Source organism: Notechis scutatus, chromosome 4 (assembly GCF_049901735.1).
Source record: "Notechis scutatus isolate UNSWTSFEM ecotype Mainland chromosome 4, rNotScu1.2, whole genome shotgun sequence".
NCBI classification, from domain to species: Eukaryota; Metazoa; Chordata; class Lepidosauria; order Squamata; family Elapidae; genus Notechis; species Notechis scutatus.
The window spans coordinates 127211758-127230994 of record NC_142012.1 but is presented as its reverse complement, the minus strand read 5'-3'; the positions used below and the strand labels follow the sequence as shown (position 1 = coordinate 127230994).

General features: G+C 41.6%; 1 protein-coding gene across 4 annotated transcripts in view; it reads left to right on the top strand.

Moving 5' to 3' along the window:
* Window positions 1–19237, top strand: part of ARMC8 (armadillo repeat containing 8) — a 62180-nt gene that overhangs the window by 18101 nt on the left and 24842 nt on the right. For all 4 annotated transcript variants that reach the window (XM_087964867.1, XM_087964866.1, XM_087964868.1 and 1 more), the window contains 3 exons: window positions 15946–16088; window positions 16172–16269; window positions 17799–17891. In XM_087964867.1, the coding sequence (XP_087820993.1) occupies window positions 15946–16088; window positions 16172–16269; window positions 17799–17891 (334 nt within the window). The remainder of the gene's footprint in view (window positions 1–15945; window positions 16089–16171; window positions 16270–17798; window positions 17892–19237) is intronic.

Below are 19237 nucleotides of genomic sequence, written 5' to 3'. Positions count from 1 at the left end.
TCCAAAACAGTAACAAGATTTTAAAAAATGGTATAACAACATAAATAGAAAAAACAATATAACTTCCCAAGTGCCAAGGAGCTACCATAGCCCTTATAGTTAGTTATTCTTCAGGAGAACAAAAACAATCTCTAAAACTCCTGACAATATATTTCACCTTATCCTATATCCTTTCCTAATTCCTGTATTTAATAATGGAAAAAAGGAGAAGAAAGGGTCCTGTTGTTTATGCTGAAATCCACTTGCATTATTCTTCATGTCTCCTCCAATACCTTGTTCCCTGTTTATCCATGATTCTTAATCTGGTATTCATTCATTCATTCATTCATTCATTCATTCATTCATTCATTCATTGTTTCAGTTTGTATATCACCTATCTCAAATACATGCTTCTGGGCAGGGACAGTAATTAAAACTATTTATTTATTTTATTTGCCGCCTATTCGCCCATGGCGACTCGAGGCGGCTTACACAATGTAAAACCATACTTAAAACGAAAAACAAAAATAAAAAACAATAAAAACTAAAGTACAATAGAACAAAAATCTGGAAAAAATAAAAAAAATCAAAAATCAACTCCCAACCCCCCACCCCGACAACAGGAGATCACACTAGCCATTTGATGGGCTCCATCCCGCTCTGGGTTCCCCAGGCCCACTGGCAAAATCAGGTCTTCCGTGCTTTCCAAAAGACTGCTGGAGTGGGGGCCATTCTAATCTCTGGGGGAATGATATTCCAGAGAGAGGGAGTCACCATGGAGAAGGCCCTTCTTTTGGGTCCCACCAGGTATAACTCCCTCAGGGATGGGACCCGCAATATTTCCTGCCTCAAGAAGTCAGTAGAGTCAGGGTGAATCTAATTTTTGAAAGCTGAAATATATGTACTATTGTAGGAATACCAAAAGCAATAAGCTGAGCTAATTGTCAATTATAATAACCAAAAATTGAAATATCCAACTTTTCCCAACATCGGTAATGTGTTTCCTTCCTATTGTTGAAGAAAAACAAAAAAGGGCAGGAGAGAATCTCTGCTTGATGTTATGAGAAGATGGAAGGCTTAGCTGCTTTTTCTCCTCTCTTAGCAAGCCTCCATTCTTGGTGAAGAGAAGAAAAATTTAGCCACTATAATTGGAGAAGAGAGGCAGGTTTGTGGGAGGACAAGGAACGCAAAGCAGATGTTACTGCTGGGAACAGCTACCTCAAGAAGTTTTGTATTTTCCCCTAAGCCTTAAAACACACATACAACTTTGTTTGCTGGGGAGGTTTCAATTGAAATGGCCATGGAGGCAGAGAACCTTGCATCTGGATGGGAGAGGAGCGTGGTATTTGGAATTCTGCATTTACCAAACTTCTTCAGTCATCCTTTCCATCTGAATGACAACATTTTCATAGAAAGTTGCATTGAATTTTCCAGTAGAAAATACCACTTCTCCAAATGAGCTGTTCAGAGCATCCAGGCATGGGAGGTGCTTTTGTCTCTCTCGTCTGATAGGCTGAGCTGAATTCTGAGGAAATTCCTCTTCCTTGAGGCTCCTCCTTAGTGTCCCCAGTTTTTTGCTCAGCCTTCATTTTCTCTTTGCTGGATTCTCTGAAAGCAGAAAAATACAAAAAAAGGTCAGATCGCAGCTTCTGACTGCAAAAAGAAAGTCGCAACTTTTAAAAACATCAGATATAGCTCCTGATGCCACTTTTAATATTAGCTGTCTGTCTGAGTTTTTAAGCCCTCAGCGAGGGCTCCAGTGGCGCTCCTAGCACTCTTAAGCCGGCACCTGAGCACTTTCCCCTCAAGCTGCCATTACAACCTAAAGAAGTGGCCGAAGTAATTGAAGTCAGCTAGCTGGCAGAGCTCATAAAGCTCCGCTGAAAATAACTTTCCTCTCAGGCCGCCATTACTTGTGCTAGTTTGACTCTGTTCATATTACACGAAGCTAAATTCTTCAAGTGTGCTGCAAGGTTAAGTTGTGAATGTAACCTACAGAGGTGTGTTAATTTACCTCATCTCATTTATTAGGCACAAATGATGTTTGTCAATAGTAGATGTGAGAGCAAAACACTTAACTGCTAATTATATTTTGTTTAAAAATTTCCCAAATTGTAACTCAGGAACTGAGGAGGAAAAGTAGGATTTAAAGGGAACAGAAGTCATGATCTAACACTTCATATCTAACATCTGTTCATATAATGGTCTATAGCAGGGATCCCCAACCTTTTCGACGCCGCGGCCCGGTTCCGGCGTCAGCTGGGCGCCGGCCCGGTTCCAGGCGTCAGCTGGGCGCCGCCATCTTTTTTGACGAAAAATCACTTCTGGTGACGTCACGAGTGATTTTCGTCAAAATAGCGGCGCCAGCGCTCGTGAGCTTTTTCGGTAGAAATGGCTTTCTACCGGAAAAGCTCACCGAAGCGCTGGCGCCGCCATCTTTTTTGACGAAAAATTGCTTTTTTACCAAAAAGATGGCGGCGCCAGCAACCAGCGGCCCGGTAAGGCTTGTTCCGCGGCCCGGTACCGGTCCGCGGCCCGGCGGTTGGGGACCCCTGGTCTATAGCATGTACAATTCCCAAAAGGATGGCTAAACTTTTCCCCTTCCAACTGTGCACCATCCTTTCCTTCATTTTGCTAGGAACCATAATGGCAGGATTTGCATAGTTTGGCATCATTTGTCTAATATGAAATTGTGAGTGAGGTGTCCCTGAGGAGCTTAAAAAAACGACCTCAAAAATGTCAATTTCTGATTATCATTAAAAGCTATACCTTTTTCTCAGATATTTTTCAGCTGAAAAAAAAATCTAGAAAAAGAAAAGGCATAAAACGGTATGGGTCAAATCCAGTGAATGTTTTATTAATTGATCATCTGTAGTGCAGTTTGTCTCTGTTGCAGTTGGTTTGACACCTTCCTAAGTTGCCCAGTACAGTATTGACTGGTAGACAAATTCTATGACATTATTATTATTCAGGATACCTTTACCTAAGTATTTAGATGAAATAAAGCATTCTGAGAATTATAGTATTTTCGCTTCAGTATAAAATAATTGGAAATAGGAAGGAGTATTGTTTGGTTGTTTCAGGAATTCCAGAGTAGGTAATGGTGATTCTCCAACCACAGTGCTTTATGTAAATAAAACTTTGATGTACATGAAAAACTATGATTAGAATGACAAATTAAATATTTATTTCATTAAATATCCTGTTATGCTTGTTCTTTCTTAGCATTTAGAGGTGTTTGAACATGTGCCGAGTACCTAAATTATAGTATAGAGGAAAATATTGTCAAAGGTATCCTTTAGCAACTGGGAAAATATAGCTTAATTCATCTACTGTGATATATCTTTCTGGTCAATACACTTATTAAACTCTGCTGCAAAGAATTGCTGATATGCTTTGTTTTTTCTTGAAAGAAGGATAGTATTTTGCATTGTGATGGAGATAGCATTCAGGATTGCGAGTAATCAGTCACCTCTTGCTGATTGGAATGAGTCTGTCAAGTCTTTGAAGACACTCCCTCTGTTGCTAGGGTCCTCCCAGAAATTGGTGAAGGAATATTGACAGACGTGACGTGTGCTCCTGTAACAATAACATGCTCCATTAGATTCGGAACGTACTAAAACAGGGTGGGACTGAATGCTATCTCCACCCAAAGAGAAAGGTCCTACCAGGTGAGAACCAACGACCCCCCCCCCCCACAGAATTGCAACAAGAATTGCTTATTCTTGGGTTTGGAAAAAAATATACACTTATATCTACTTGAACAAATAGATAATGTTATATTAGTTCATCTTAGACAGTTTTATTTTATTTTAATTTCAGGGTTTATCTCTTGGAAGTCAATCAACCACACACAATAATAAACTTAATGGCTCAAAGTTCAGTATATTTGGTTTCGACTTTTATCCTTGTCCAAATTATCGTTAAAGAACTTCCTGCCATTTTCTTGGCTGATTTTTTTCTGGTTATGTAGCTGAGAAAGTAAGTTATACATTTGAAACAAGCAGTTACATAAATTGAAATAATAAATAGTGAATGGTATCAGACCTTGGCATCTCAATTGTTGATGCAGTGCTGTGTTTTAATATGAATTTTTATGCAATAGATTGATGTGAGTTCTGATTGCTTGTTTTAAGAAAATAAAACTGTTAAAATTGAAAACAATAGAAGTGAAATGTTTATTTTATTCTATTATGCTAAGGAACATGATCTTGAGAAGAATGCAACAACCAAATGTTACATTTATTGAACAGAAGTAGGACTCACAATATGGAACTGAGTTTGTATGGTATAGGAGAACAGGATGATCTATTTCAATTATTATGAACACAAACACACACACACACAATTTCTGTCTATATATTTTGCTTTCATGTCCCTTTCTTCCTCCCTATTTGGCATATAACAGTTGGAAGTTTCCTAGTTACTGATAAATGGATATTGATACTCAATAGATGTAGGAAATCACTACTTGCATTCTACCTATTTTGGATTACACCTTTTATAAAGTTCATTCAGCATGGGCAGATGTTAGGGATTATTGAAGTCCAGAATATTTGAAAAGCACCAGATTGCTCCTGCAATTTTATTAAAATCATGACAATTTAGGATTTGAAATTGGTTTTAAAGTCAACAGACCTGAGAGTCTGGGTTTAGTTATTCCAATCCAGAAAGTTATTTTCTCCGTAGAACTGCTGCGAGCATCCAGAGAGTGGGAGGTGCTCCAGTCTTCATTTCTCACAGGCTGAGTTATAATTAGGGAACGCTCCTCCTTCCTCTACGTGACTCCTCCTTGCGTTCCCCCAGTTTAGCTCAGCCTTCGAGAAATACAGGCTGCTATCTTCCTGTTCCTTGGCCATTTCAGGTTTTATTACATTTCGCTGTGTCAGGTTTGATTTGATTCACCTTTTTCCTTGTCCCTGTGCCTTGGTAGTTGCCCTAAATTTAGTTAAAGAGCTCTTTCGCGCTCAGGAGGGAGGTAAGGGAACGGAGCCTTTCGCCCCCCCTCCTCCTTTTTTCCTCTGCCGTTCCAAGCGTGCTGGGCTCAGCCGCTTGGCTCTGCGCTATTTTTAGCGCGTAGTTGCGTCTTCCCCCCAGAACGCCTTAGAGGAAGCAACGCTTCCTCTCCCAGCCCTTTATTTGTGCTTTTTACCTTTTTTCTGAGTTCCTGATTCGGGCTGGTGCGCCTCTGAAACGTGCGCTCTGTGCCGGGTGGCCATTTTGGACGCGCCTCGTGGCCGGCGCCATTTTGTTTCATTTTTAAGAAAGAATAAAGGGATTTTATTTTATTTTCGTGAGCTGCGTGGCCGTTGTAGGCCCTTAGCGGGACCGTCAGGCCGCGTGGACCAATTTCTTTCTTCTAGAGAGCACTGTGGCTCCGTGCCCTGTTGCGTCTCTTAATTAATTATTGTTGGCTTCTTTCTTTGCCCGCAGCTCTTTCAGAGGCGCTGGCACGTACTTCCCATTGTTGTTGGGGGGCTGCCTAGGAGGCCTATTTGTTCAGTATTTGTTCATTATTTATATATATACATAATTTATTGGCCTCAGCGTTCATTTGATTTATTTGGGTTTTAGGTTTGAAGTAGAAGACTTTTTTTTGCTGCTAGAGTTTAATTGGCCTCACTTTCCTTTGGGCCTAGCCCACAAAAATAATAAATAATAAATAATTTTTGTATATAGTTACTAACTTTAGATAGATTTTCTTCCTTTATTATAAAAAAAAAAGTATTGTATTAGATTAATAAGAATAACCATAGTATTTAATAAGTAGATAAATAAATAAATAAATAGTTAGAATTAAGAGAATAAAAAAAAAATTGTTCCAGAAGGGGGACGTGACCCAACCTTGGGAAAACCGGCTTGCGTAGTAGGCCGAACTCCTAGGCGTGCCAACCGCCTTTCTTGTTGCCAATTTTTGTTTGATAACATGGCAGAGGCCAATCCCACTGGGTCTTCTTTGAAGGCCAAATCTAAGACACACTACCTTCGCAAAAGGGACAAGGACTCTTCCAGTACCTCTCAAAGAGACGCATTACGATGCCATAAGGCCCTAGAGAAAGAGTTTAGCAAAAGGGCTAAAGAATCACAATCTGTAACACCTGCCTTACCTTCTACCTCTGCCCCCCCCCTCTGCCAAGTCAATCTTCTCCCTCCAGGTGTGGTAACACCCAGGGCCGCCAGCCCACCCGTACGCCCGAGGCGACCTTCACGCCTACCGATGCAGGCCTTCGCCCTGAAGATCCTGTTTCAGTCATCATCCCGGATAGTGTCAAGGAATGGATGCAGTCTGCCATCCGTCAAGGGATAGCCGAAGGGATGCAACAGCTGTCCAGGCCAGACAACCGAGAAAGGACTCCCGAGGTTGGCTCTTTATCTGGAAGGTCTCTCTCCGGACCAGCGTCTCAGCATGGTCAGGTACCTTCCCATATGGATGCCCCATTCCCAGAGGGGGAGGATACCCGCGAAGAGGAAGCAGCGGGCTTTGAACCCTTCGAGGATGACGAAGGCTCTGATAGAGGGTCCTTACAGTATTCCGAGCCTGTTCTTGAGGCAGAACCTATGGAAGGGGACATGTCAGAGGATGAGGGCATTCTTCCCGAGCAATCTACTACGGTGGGTCTTTTTAAGCCTCATTTATTTAAGTCTTTGCTATTCAAGGCAAAGAACGCTTCAGGTCTGACTTCACAGTCTCCCTCTGACCCTCCTCCATCGAACCCAGAGGATCCAGATGACCTAATGTTCAGGCAGCCGGTGGTAGAGGCTGACACTATTCTGACCCCCCCGATCTTTTCAGATTTGGTGGCCAGGCAGTTGGCTTCGGTGGGTCCTTCCCCCGCCCCCTCTAGTCAGGACAAGAGGTTGTTTAACCTTGACCCAGATTTCTCCGCTATGTTGGACACCCCGGAGGTAGATGATCCAATTGTAAGACTAGCCTCTTCCTCCAACCCTATCGATGCACTGGAAGCGTTGAAGCCGGAGGACAAGCGAGCAGAGATGGCGCTCTGACGAGCGCACCAATCTGATGCTTGGGCCATTCGGTCGGCCACCGCCGCCTCCTTCTTCACCCGGTCTTCCATTAGATGGCTTAGGCAGCTGAAGCAGCATATCCCCCCAGATAACACCAGGGCCCATCAGGATATTGCAAAGATCACGGCGGCGGCAGAATTTGCAGCCGACGCCACCTTTCATTCTGTTAAGTTTTCATCCCAAGCCATTTCTTCCCACGTAACTGCCAGAAGATTACTTTGGCTTCGACACTGGCAGGCTGACATCAAAAATAAGTCTAAGTTGGCTTCAGCCCCTGTCTCAAAGGGAAAGCTGTTCAGGCCCACGCTTGAACCTTTACTGCTGGAAACTCGGAACAAGAAAAAGTTCTTGCCCTCACTTTTTCGTAGGCAAGATTCCAGGGGATCCCAGCCCTTTCGGAGGGGCTCCTTTCGTCCCCCCTTCCACCCATCATTCACCCCCAGGTTTCAGGGTTCCCCGTCATTCCGGCCATCCTACCAGGACCGGAGTGATTCGGGAGACAGAAGCAGAAGAGGGGGCAGCTACAGAAGGCCCTTTAGGGGTGCTGGGAGCAGGGCGTCCCGCCGACCCAGATAGGATTGCAGGTTCTTATCCCATAGGCGGCCGCCTCAGGCATTTTGCCGACCAATGGGAGGAATCCACTTCAGACGCTTGGGTCAGAAGCTCCGTGCGTTTTGGCCTGGTCCTACAGTTTCGTACTTCCCCGCCTGAACATTTCAGGATTTCACCCATTTCCAGGGATCCTACTAAGCGGGCCCTCATGGTCTCCGCTATCAAACATCTGTCTGATATTAAGGCCATCCAACCTGTACCAACTTCACAATGAGGAAGGGGTTTCTATTCCCTCCTATTCCTGGTGCCTAAGCATTCCGGGGGTTGGAGACCCATTTTAGACCTTAAGAGACTCAATTGCTTTGTTATTCACCATAAGTTCAAAATGCAGACTTTACAGTCTATTTTGCAAAGCATCAGGGAAGGGGATTGGCTTACGTCTGTTGACCTCTCCGAGGCTTATCTCCATATCCCCATCCATCCCTCGTATTCTAAATATCTGAGATTTTGCTATAATAATCAGCATTTCCAGTATGTAGCCCTTCCCTTTGGCCTCGTCTCGGCCCCGAGATCCTTCACTAAGGTGTTGGCGGCTCTAGCAGCTCACCTTAGACAGGTTCCCATTTGTATCCATTGCTATCTTGACGATATCCTTGTCGTATCCCCTTCCCGACATCAAGCCGAGAGTGATACTAACACTACCCTCTCGGTTCTCCAGGCCCACGGTTTTTTAGTCAATTGGGAGAAAAGTCAGCTTAGTCCTTCCACTCATATAGCCCACCTAGGGGCTGTGATTGATTCTGTGGAAGGGAAAGTTTTTCTCTCTCAGGAGAGGCTCCTAAGTATCCACTCAGCTATCAGGTCTACCCGACAAACAGGGAAACCATCTTTGCTCAGTCTATCCAAACTGCTGGGAAAGCTGGTTTCTTGCATCTCTATTATCCCTTGGGCTCGCTTACATTCCAGATCCTTGCAGTGGTTCCTCCTGCCATACCAGCGTTCTGGAAGGAGCACATCAGGCCTTGTGGTGAAAGTGCCCCCAAGGGTCCTCGCCTCCCTCCTATGGTGGACACGCCCATCTGTCAACTCGGGACATCAAGGAGCCTCAAAGGGTCACTCTCACGACGGACGCAAGTCTTTCCGGGTGGGGGGCTCATCTGCAGTCTCTGTCGGCCCAGGGAGTTTGGTTTCCTGCGGAGCAAAACCGAAACATCAACTGGTTAAAGCTTCGCGCGGTGTACTTGGCCCTGCGAGCCTTCATTCTTCAGGTGAGAGGGCGCCATGTCCTAGTCCTTACGGACAACACTACGACCAAGGCCCACATCAATCATCAAGGGGGCACCCATTCCATTCTCATGAGGGAGGCCGAGCGGCTGTGTCGGTGGGCAGAAGCACACCTGCTGTCCATCAGAGCGGAACACATTTCCGGAACCTCCAACGTCCAAGCAGACTGGCTCAGCAGGGCCACGCTGGACCAAGCAGAGTGGCGTCTACACCCACGCCTGTTCAGGGAGGCAGCAGCCAGGTTCGGCCAGCCCTTGGTAGACCTCTTTGCATCTCCACTCAACGCGCAAACGCCAAGGTTCTTTTCTCGTTATCCCTCCAACGGTGCGGAGGACCACGATGCTCTGCGTTGCCCGTGGCCTCCCGGACTTCTGTATGCCTTCCCTCCATTTCTGTTGATTCCCAGGGTGATTCGGAAATTAATATTCGAGAGAGCAGAGATTCTCTTGGTGGCTCCATATTGGCCCAGGAGACCGTGGTTTGCGGACCTTCGCAATCTGTCGATAGCCCTGCCGTGGAGGATTCCGCTAGAGCAGATCTCTCTGTCACAAGGCCTACTACTTCACCCAGAACCGCAATGGCTTCAGTTAGCCGTTTGGAGGTTGAGCGGGAAAGGCTAATTGAGGAGGGCTTGTCAGCCCAGGTCATTAATACCATTTTGGCTGCTAGAAGACCTTCTACTACTCGTATCTATGATGCAACCTGGAACAGTTTTTGTAAATGGTGCCACAAATCATTTATCGACCCACGTTCTCCTTCAATTGCCCAGATCCTGGCCTTTCTGCAAGACGGCCTAGATGGGGGCTTATCACCCAATACCTTGAGGAGGCAGGTCGCAGCTCTCTCAACGGTGGTTGCTGGCGGCCCATTCGGCCCTCTTTCCCACCACCCTCGAATTAAGGCCTTTCTTAAAGGGGCTTCCAACTTGCGTCCTCCAGTGGTGCACAGATACCCGACATGGGACCTTAACAAAGTTCTCTTGGCCTTGACTAAGCCTCCATTTGAGCCTCTCAGGGAGGCAACATTTCAATTTCTTACCTTTAAAGTAGTTTTTCTGGTGGCAATAACCTCAGCTAGAAGGATATCTGAAATTGCAGCTCTATCCGTGAGAAAAGATCTGTGTATTTTTCATTCTGATCGGGTGGTCTTGAGACCAGACCCTTCCTTTTTACCAAAAATCAACTCAGCATTCCACAGGGCGCAGGAGTTGGTCCTTCCTAATTTCTGTCCAAAGCCTTTGCATGAAAAAGAAAGGCAGTGGCATACCCTAGATGTTCGTAGGGCGTTGCGTATTTACATCTATCGCACACGGTCCATCAGGAAATCGGAGTCTCTGTTTCTGTCCTTTCAGCCAAAGACGTTAGGTTGTAAGGTATCCCCATCCACAGTGGGCTGTTGGATTAGAGCCACCATATCCAAGGCCTATTTGGTTCAGGCCCTTCCGGTCCCCAGTGGAATAACCGCTCACTCTACCAGGAGTGCTGCTACATCAGTTGCCTGGGCCACTCAGGCTTCCATTCTTGACATTTGCCGGGCTGCCACCTGGGCTTCCCCGTCACCCTTCATATGCCACTATAAAATTGATACCTACGCTTCAGCTGAAGCATCCTTTGGCAGGCGAGTCCTGCAGCAGGTGGCGAGAGATACCCAGGAGATTCCGACCCAGACGGAGTCCCGCCCGTAGGACACACATGCTTTGGTATGTCCCACTCTCTGGATGCTCGCAGCAGTTCTACGGAGAATGGGCGTTGGTTCTTACCTGATACCCCTCTTCTCGTGGAACTGCGTAGAGCATCCAGCCCCACCCTGTTTGGTCCGTCTGGTGGGGAACCCTGTTTCGGCCAATGACATTATTGTATATAGTTGAGTTTGTATTATAGTTAAGGTTAGAGGGTATTGTTGTCCTCTCGTCTTCGCAAAACTGGGGGAACGCAAGGAGGAGTCACGTGGAGGAAGGAGGAGCGTTCCCTAATTATAACTCAGCCTGTGAGAAATGAAGACTGGAGCACCTCCCACTCTCTGGATGCTCTACGCAGTTCCACGAGAAGAGGCGTATCAGGTAAGAACCAACGCCCATTCTAATTTAGATGTAATGAAAAATCATAGTTAGCTAATCAATATTTTTTTATTTATACCAAAAACATAAGAGAAAAGATAGCACAAGGATTAAACACCTTAGATTATATGACTGATAAGATTAAAAATAGTAGCATGACAGTATTGCTTATTCTGCTTGTCTCCTGTAGAACTTTAAACATTCCATTCTTCCATATGATCTGTCCTCTTTCCCAAACCTGTTAGTACTTCTCAGACGCTGAGCATTCTCCGCATTCATTGGGCACTATAGGTGTTTTCTTGCTTTAAGAGTTCAGCATTGTGCTATTTCCTTATTGTTTTATACTTTATTCCCAATTATAAATTTTAGAGTTCTGATAAAGGATATTTTTGAAGTCTATCCATAGCTAATATACAGCTCATCTCATTGGGACAAAAAAAAGTTCATATAGCAGTTTAAATAGCTACTAAGGATGTACACAAACTATTCCTACTCTTCCTATATGCGCTTAGCTGACTTGCCCTTACTCTGTATTGTTTCTGTTGAACCAAGCAGAAAACAAAAGACAAAGCAAAACAAAACAAAAGAATACATGAGAATATTTGTGAAGTAGAGCACAAAAGGAGCTCAACAAGATTAGGATGTTTTCTCCTTCAGTAGTGAAGGTGCTCATGGGTCCTTGTGTTGTCATAGTCAGAAAAATGGTCAAACGAGCTTCAGGCAAAAGAAAAACATAAGAGAAAAAAAGTTTTTTTTGGTGGGGGAGAGATGGATTCAATGTTCTCTGTAATTGTCCCTTGGGAAATAGCATTCCAGTTTTAAAGCTTTTAATCGTGTAAAACAGTGACATGAGTAAACTGATATGCATGGAATTAGCTTCTGGTCTAAAGCCTATTGATAAGCAAATTCCCTTATTTGTTTGTTTGTTTGCTTACCATAAGATTTCAAAGAGAGAGGTGGCATCTCTATTTTAAATTTTAAACGATATAATTAAAATATTTTTTATTTCAATACAGTGATACTTGTATAATATAAAGATTATTGACATTCTATTATTTAGATAGCTTAGAATCTTGAAAATAGAGAGAGAAAATAAATACAATAAATACCATAATAGTTAATTTTTTCTATCTGTAGATAGAAAAGTTTGGTAGATATATAGTTAAACAATTCATAGAATTCAAAGATCTAAGACTCAGTTATTTAGTTCTTAGCCTTTTCATAAGATAATGATAGTCTTCAAATTATAACCATTCTTTCAGCAACCATTCAAAGATACGAAGGCACTGAAGAAGGATTTTTCTGATCAGTCCTTAACAAGCTGGCTGATGTAGCTGCCCTGTAATCATGTGATAAAATTTGGGTGCTTAGCAACCATCTCCCAATTTCGACTGATTGTAATATTCTGCAGTCATGTGATTGCCGTTTGTGACCTTCCCTTCTGGCTATGATGAATTACAGTAACATATCAGTTTCCATCAATGAGGGAGCGCATTCCAAGGAGCGGGCGAGATGAGACAGCGTAGGTGGATCATTGGAGGAGAAAGAAATTAATGATTGAATCTCCCAGGGTATATCCATTAGGCTAGTATAGCTTTAGTCTGGCAAGATTCTGTCTATACAGTATATGAAAATAAAGAATAATGTAAACTTTGGTTACATTATTTTACACCTTTGGGGGCTAGGCTTAACACTGGCTTCCCATTGACTGCTTGTGCAAAGCTGGCACAGTTGTAAATCAGGCTCTTGAGTATGTCCCCCCATCTCCTATCAGCCTTCACAGATAAACTTGACAAGAAACGGCACTAGATGAACTAATTCAACTTTATTGTGAGGCTACAACAGAATCTTGCAAGTCTGAAGGCATAGACTTCCTGTAGTCACTTTTAACTGCTTGATCCACTTGGGTGGGTCCTTCCTAAATTTCTTTCTCTAGTTGTTAAGCCACTGGGGGGCTGTTTCTCTTGTTCATTTCCTAACCACCATCTCCCCATCACATATTCCATTACCTCAATGGCACTTCCTTTACTTGTACATGCTATGCCTTCCTCCCTTCACTCCCATGTGCCATGAACATGCTGTGCCTTTCCATCTTCGCTGATAACACATTCACAACATCCTCCTTTCCCAACTCACCGATGCATGCTCCCACCAGCGCCCTTCTTCCTTGAATCTCCCTGCATTCACATATATGCATGTAACAATCAGTGTTCCTAAGCCTCCAAGCATTCACCAACATGCATGCATCAACCAATGCCCTCTTTCCCTGGGTTTTCCTACATTTGCATACACTCCGTGCCCTCTTTCTGTCTGCACTTACACTCATGCACTCATCAGTGCTATCCTTCCCAGACCTTCCTAAACTTGCACACACTTCTTCCCAGGCCTTCCTATAGGCTCATTGCACTGTCCAGGCCCTCAACTCAGATATGGCCTCCTCAGTCCCAATGCTACTGTCACAGAGAAATTCTACTTAAAACTCCACATCACAAGTCTTTACTGCCTCATCACTGTTCTCTAAGCCACACATCCCATTCCTTCTCCAAACCATGTGTCCCCATCTAATGATTCTGGTCTTCCCCAGGTCTCCTGAGAATAGAAGTACTGTTTGGAGAATAGCAGGAGCCCCATTTTCATGGTCCTTTGAAAGGCTTCCTTCTTCAAATTGTGTGCACCATTCCTTCTCCAGATAGTGTGCTCCTTCTTGCGAGACCTGGGGAAAACCAGAGCCTTTCCAATGGATAGTAAGAATGGGATGTGTAGCTTGGGAAGGAATAGGATTTGTGGCTTGAGAATAATGTGAGGTAGCAAAAACCAACAGCGTGCAGCTTGAACAGTATTTCTCAGTGGCAATGGCGATGACACTGAGTCTGAACCTTGGTGGATGACATTGCTAGAGTTCCTGGGCCTCTGCTTCAGCCCCAAGCCTTCTATTGCTCCCAACAGCTGCCAAAAGGCCATAAATCTGGGGGGCATAAGTGGGTGGGGGTTTGTAATGCTCCTCCTGACATAAGTGATGCTGGGCCAGGTGGGGCAGCTAAGGCTTCTGAGGACAATTGCAGCTTTCTGCTACATTGCAGCACCCCAACATGTATGCAATCTGTACTGGACACTCCAGGGCCTCCCTATATCACCCCTGTGCTCTTTATCTGGAACTCCCGCTGCTTAATAACTGAAAATTTTGGATGTTTCTTGTCAGAAACCAGCAAAAAAGCTAACAAATTGTGATCATGTAAGCGCAGGATGCTGCAACCAGTCTAAACCTGATTTACCTGATTGCGCCTTAATTGCAATCATGTGACTATAGAGGTGATGCAGTGGTCATAAGTGTGAGTAAAAGTCATAAAGCACTTTTTTCAAGGCTGTCCTAACTTCAAACTGTTGTTAAACAAACATCGGTAAGTCAAAAACTACCTATAGTAACACTTAAAAGTACATTACTTAGGGGTTCCAATCAATCAGATAAGAGAATAAATATCTATGGAGAGCTTGCAGAATAAGAAGCACTGAATACTGTTCTGAATACATGTAAAAAAAATCAGGTAGGTTCACAAGCTCCATAATAACTTAAATAACCCATGATAAAACTAAAAAAAGAAAACTCTGCTCATTATTTCTGCATCATAGTGTGTAGGCAAGAAATTGAGAGACTAAATAAAGGGAATTATTTCAGTAAAAACCCTTATAAAACAGCTGGTTTATGCTCAGGGATTTTTTCTTTACGCATGAAAACTGATGCTCAGGAATGTATTTTACAGGCTTCCATTAGAGTTTGTATGTGTGGGAGTTCAGCACATAAATGAGTTGAAGCTGATAATTGCCTCATTTGTATTGCTAACCTAGCTTTCCACAGTTGGTTGCTTCATGCTCAAAATTGCCCCCATTGGGATTAAACATTACGTTTAAAATAAACACGTCCAGCTCTTTTTCCTTACATAATGCATTCATTTAATGAATGTGTTTTCCTCTACTGTAACTTTCTTTTGTATAAGCCAAATTTATCCTGAAAGCTAAAGCAATAAATATTTTTTAAAAATAATGTTAGGAAATTTGCATTATTGCATTAAAACATTTTTGATGTATGTGGAATTCCTAGAGCTGGATGGGTTTATTTTTAACATGCGTTTTTAATAATATGGAGATAACTAATTCTTCACTTTTGAGTATAACACAACATGCTGAAAGTGCAGTAGTGTATCATAGATGCTTTACTATTATTTGGTATATTTCTAATTATTCTGAAGTTATGTAATGTTACTAGTTGACAAAATATTTTTACGTGGTTGCTTCCATTACATTTATTACTAATTGTGTTGGAGATTTGATTGAGAAAAATGTGGTTTGCTTATGGCTTTTTGATATATATGAGGGCCACCCATTATGACTTAATATTATGCACAAAATCTTGACTCTGTAGAGATTCCACTGCAATTGGAACATACCTTCTTGCTATAATTTTATTTTTAAAATATTTTAGCAATTTTCTGGAAGTTTCATAGTGTCATTTTTCTGATTAGGCATGCTAAATAGACCATATTTGTATTTGTTTCTAATAGACATTTTAAACAGACCATAATTAAGCTTTTTGCAGGATACCTTTACAAGGCTATCTTTGACTTTTTTATTCAGTGATTTTAACACATTTCTTTTAATTGTTCCAGGTTTGTACTAATAAAGTTCTTTCCAAAATAAATTGCATCTCTTTCTATATTTCTTTTTGTTTCCTGCCAATTTCTTTGAGATTTTTCTGGCTACCTATGTTTTAAAAATATATTCCCCATTTGTTCCAGGATAGCTTTTCACTCTGACCTGCTACTGCTAATTTAAATTGGACACAAGCTAATTAGTTTTCCATTGTAATTCCACTTTTTCAACATTGGTTTTGGAAATAATGTTCACATTTTTATCTATCTAATGGAATCTAGGTAGGGTTCTGTGTAAGCCCCATCCATTAGCATTTTTATAATCTGCTTTTGTTTGTATAGGAAGATTCTTTATTTGAATTATTTTATGTGATCTTACTTAAACAGTTGTATTTCTACATGTAGGTTGCTATACTTGCTTCAGCAAGAAAACTCCAGCACTGAGCTGAAAACAGAATGTGCAGTAGTTCTAGGAAGCCTTGCAATGGGTACAGAAAATAATGTTAAATCTCTACTGGACTGCCATATCATACCAGTCTTATTGCAAGGTACCTACATTTTCATTATTTCATTCGTTTTTTGAGTACACAGTTTGTGAGAACTGAAAAATAATCTAAACTTGTATTTACAGGGTTACTATCACCAGATCTTAAATTCATTGAAGCTTGCCTCAGGTGTCTTCGTACTATTTTCACCAGCCCTGTCACTCCTGAAGAATTATTGTATTCAGTAAGTTACAGCAATAATTTATCTTTTGAATCTGTGTAAAGTTTTATTTCATGCATGTTTCTGGGACAATTTAGAATATTTGAAATTAAAACCATTGCCATTTATCCAAGCTAAAAACTCATTATAACTCACATGACAAAATATGTTGGTGTCAGAATTGACTTCACAAAATAATTGGAATTTATAGTGTTCATTGGCATGCTTATAGCATGCAAGTTTGAGTTTGTATATTGCATTCCAAGATATAAAGGCAAATTAATCTTTTTTTTGAGAATCATATGCTGTTACTATCATCTATTGTGTGAAAAGCAAACACAACTTTATTGTATTTCCTACTTGAGAAATATGTGAATAATATTCATTATATTGATTTGAGTGGGGACTGATGGTTTTAATAGTGAAATGAACATACTTTTAGAATAATCCACAAGCTATGAAAGTAATATTAGAATTATTGTACGTTTTATTACTTTGCAGGAGACTTTCATTGTCCTTAAGTATAAAGTAATCATTTTCATCAGCTGATTACCTGGGCTATGTAGGAAAGTGTCCCACATGTGGCTTTCAAGATGGTCCTCAGCCTTACACTACAAAATATTCCCAATGTCTTAAATATTTAGCAGTTTATATTGCTTATTTTGTACTCCAAGTATATGCTATTAGTCTTGTATTTCTTAAGAATTTCCCTTTACCTCCACCTTCCCACTCTCAGCTGTTGCCAATGTTCCAAGCAGCATACCCCTACCTGGCCATTTATCTCCTGATCTCCCCTGGACCTCCCATTTTTCTTTCTTCTGCCCCAATGCACTTGGCTTTTCTCGCTTCTCCCCTCCTATTTTCCTGGAACAAAGGATCCTGTTTCCTTCCATGTATGAACTTGAAACTCTGTTTCCTATGCTGAGTGGTTCATGCATGGAACAATTTGCTCATCTTTTAATTACTATAGTCATTGGTGGGCTGTGATTGGCTTTCTGGGTTACTGACTTTGTAACTTGAATAGATTCTGAAAATAATCTAGTTTTGTTATTTTGTATTAAGGTTTTATAAATTCTTTGTTTTCTGAAAAGCCACCATGATAAATGAGCAATGAAAATTGAGATTAAGCTCCTTAGAGCAAAAATTCATAATGCATTACGTATATCAATGAGATGACATTTAATAGAAATTGTCCAGACAAGTATTAATAATCTAAATTTTTAACTGGTCTACCAATTTCTGTTTCCATATATTTCTAAGCAATGCAGAAAATATATAAAAGCCATTCTAAAAGAAGGTTGAAAATATCAGTACTCAAGGTATCCTGTGATGCTAGTTAGATTATGTTCTTAAATTGCCAGAACTCTACAATCTTTGTAAATAAATCTTTGTTTATATTGTGTGTAAATTAATAGTAAACTTTGCAGTTCTCAAACTGCTTCCTTCTGAACCACAATATAGAATAAAATTTTGTGCCAAGTCCACAAAGTAGATTTATCTGTGATTTTTTTTTTGTATTAAAATGCTTTGTTTAACTTTTTTGACTTTTTAAGGATGCTACAGTTATTCCCCACCTCATGGCGCTGCTTAGTAGGTCTCGATATACTCAAGAATATATATGTCAGATCTTCTCACATTGCTGCAAAGTAAGAAATGTAATGAATGTTCTTTCCATATGCATACGTTTATTTGCTTCTGAAGTATTGTTTTCCAAGTGTTTTAAATAATTTTTCTCTTCAATTCATTGTGTTACTCTCAAACATAATCTCTAATTGGCGTGTATACGATATACTTGAGGCTATCCTGAATTTCTTAACTCTCGAAGCATTATGTACTTGTTCCTCGTTCTGTGAGTTTGGCACTAAGGTTGTAAATATAAGCAACAACTTTCCTTTAAAAAAATTATAAATATTTTATAGAATAATATATATAATTCCAGTACAACAGAGTAAATTGCTATATTCACCCTGATCCTTCCTCTTCCCTCCTAGAAGATTGATGAAAGCTTTGATATGGTGTTCTGTAGATGTGGTCCATGGATGAATTTGTCAAGGTTTATAGAAATGATGCTTTACAAAATTCATTAACAGGTTCAGAAATTCAGTCTCTTGAATTGAAATCTTTTCAAATCTGCAGCCCTATATACATTCTAGAAGAAACATTAATAGAATCACAGTTTTCAAGAAAGGCAGACAAGAACAGAGTATTCAGATAGTGGTTTCATAGCTGAAATCTTAAATGGTATCATTGAATGTTCTATATATGTAGAGAGAGAGAATGTATACATAGAGGGGGGTTATCAGGTTCTTAAACGGTTTTTGGCATTTGGCCTCTGTACACCATCAAATTGAATTTCAAATGAAACTCAATATGTGAATGAAGTGAAGTTTTTCAGTTTTAATTCAAAGGGTATGGCAAAAGTATGGCATTAACCATTGAGATTTTGTCTTCAATAAATGAACAGCATGCTCTATTAGATTGAGCTAGGGTAACTGACTTGGCCAGTGAAGAATATCCCATTTCTTTGCCTTGAGAAACTCTTGGATTGCTTTTAGGTCATTGCATGTTTTAGGTCATTATCCATCTGCAATATAAAGTGGTGATCTATCAGTTTTGCAGTATTTGACGGAATCTGAGCAGAGAGCATAGCCTTATGCCAGCGATGGCTAAACTTTTTGGCATCGAGTGCCCAAAGCTCACATGTGCATCCCCAAAAAACAATACATGTGTGTCCCCTGTACATGCAACCCCCATGCATGTGCTTTGCCCCCACGCATCTGCCCCATCCCTGCGCATGCTTGTGTGTCCCCTGCGCATGCGCCTCAGCCCCGTGCTTGTCTGCGTGTCCCCTATGCATGAACAGCAAAGATCCAAAGATCAGCTGGCTGGCGGGAGGTGCACACACGCATGCATGGCGGAGCTAAGATGGAGCTATGGCTCACGTGCCCTCAGAGAAGGCTCTGTGTGCCACCTCTGGCACGTGTGCTATAGG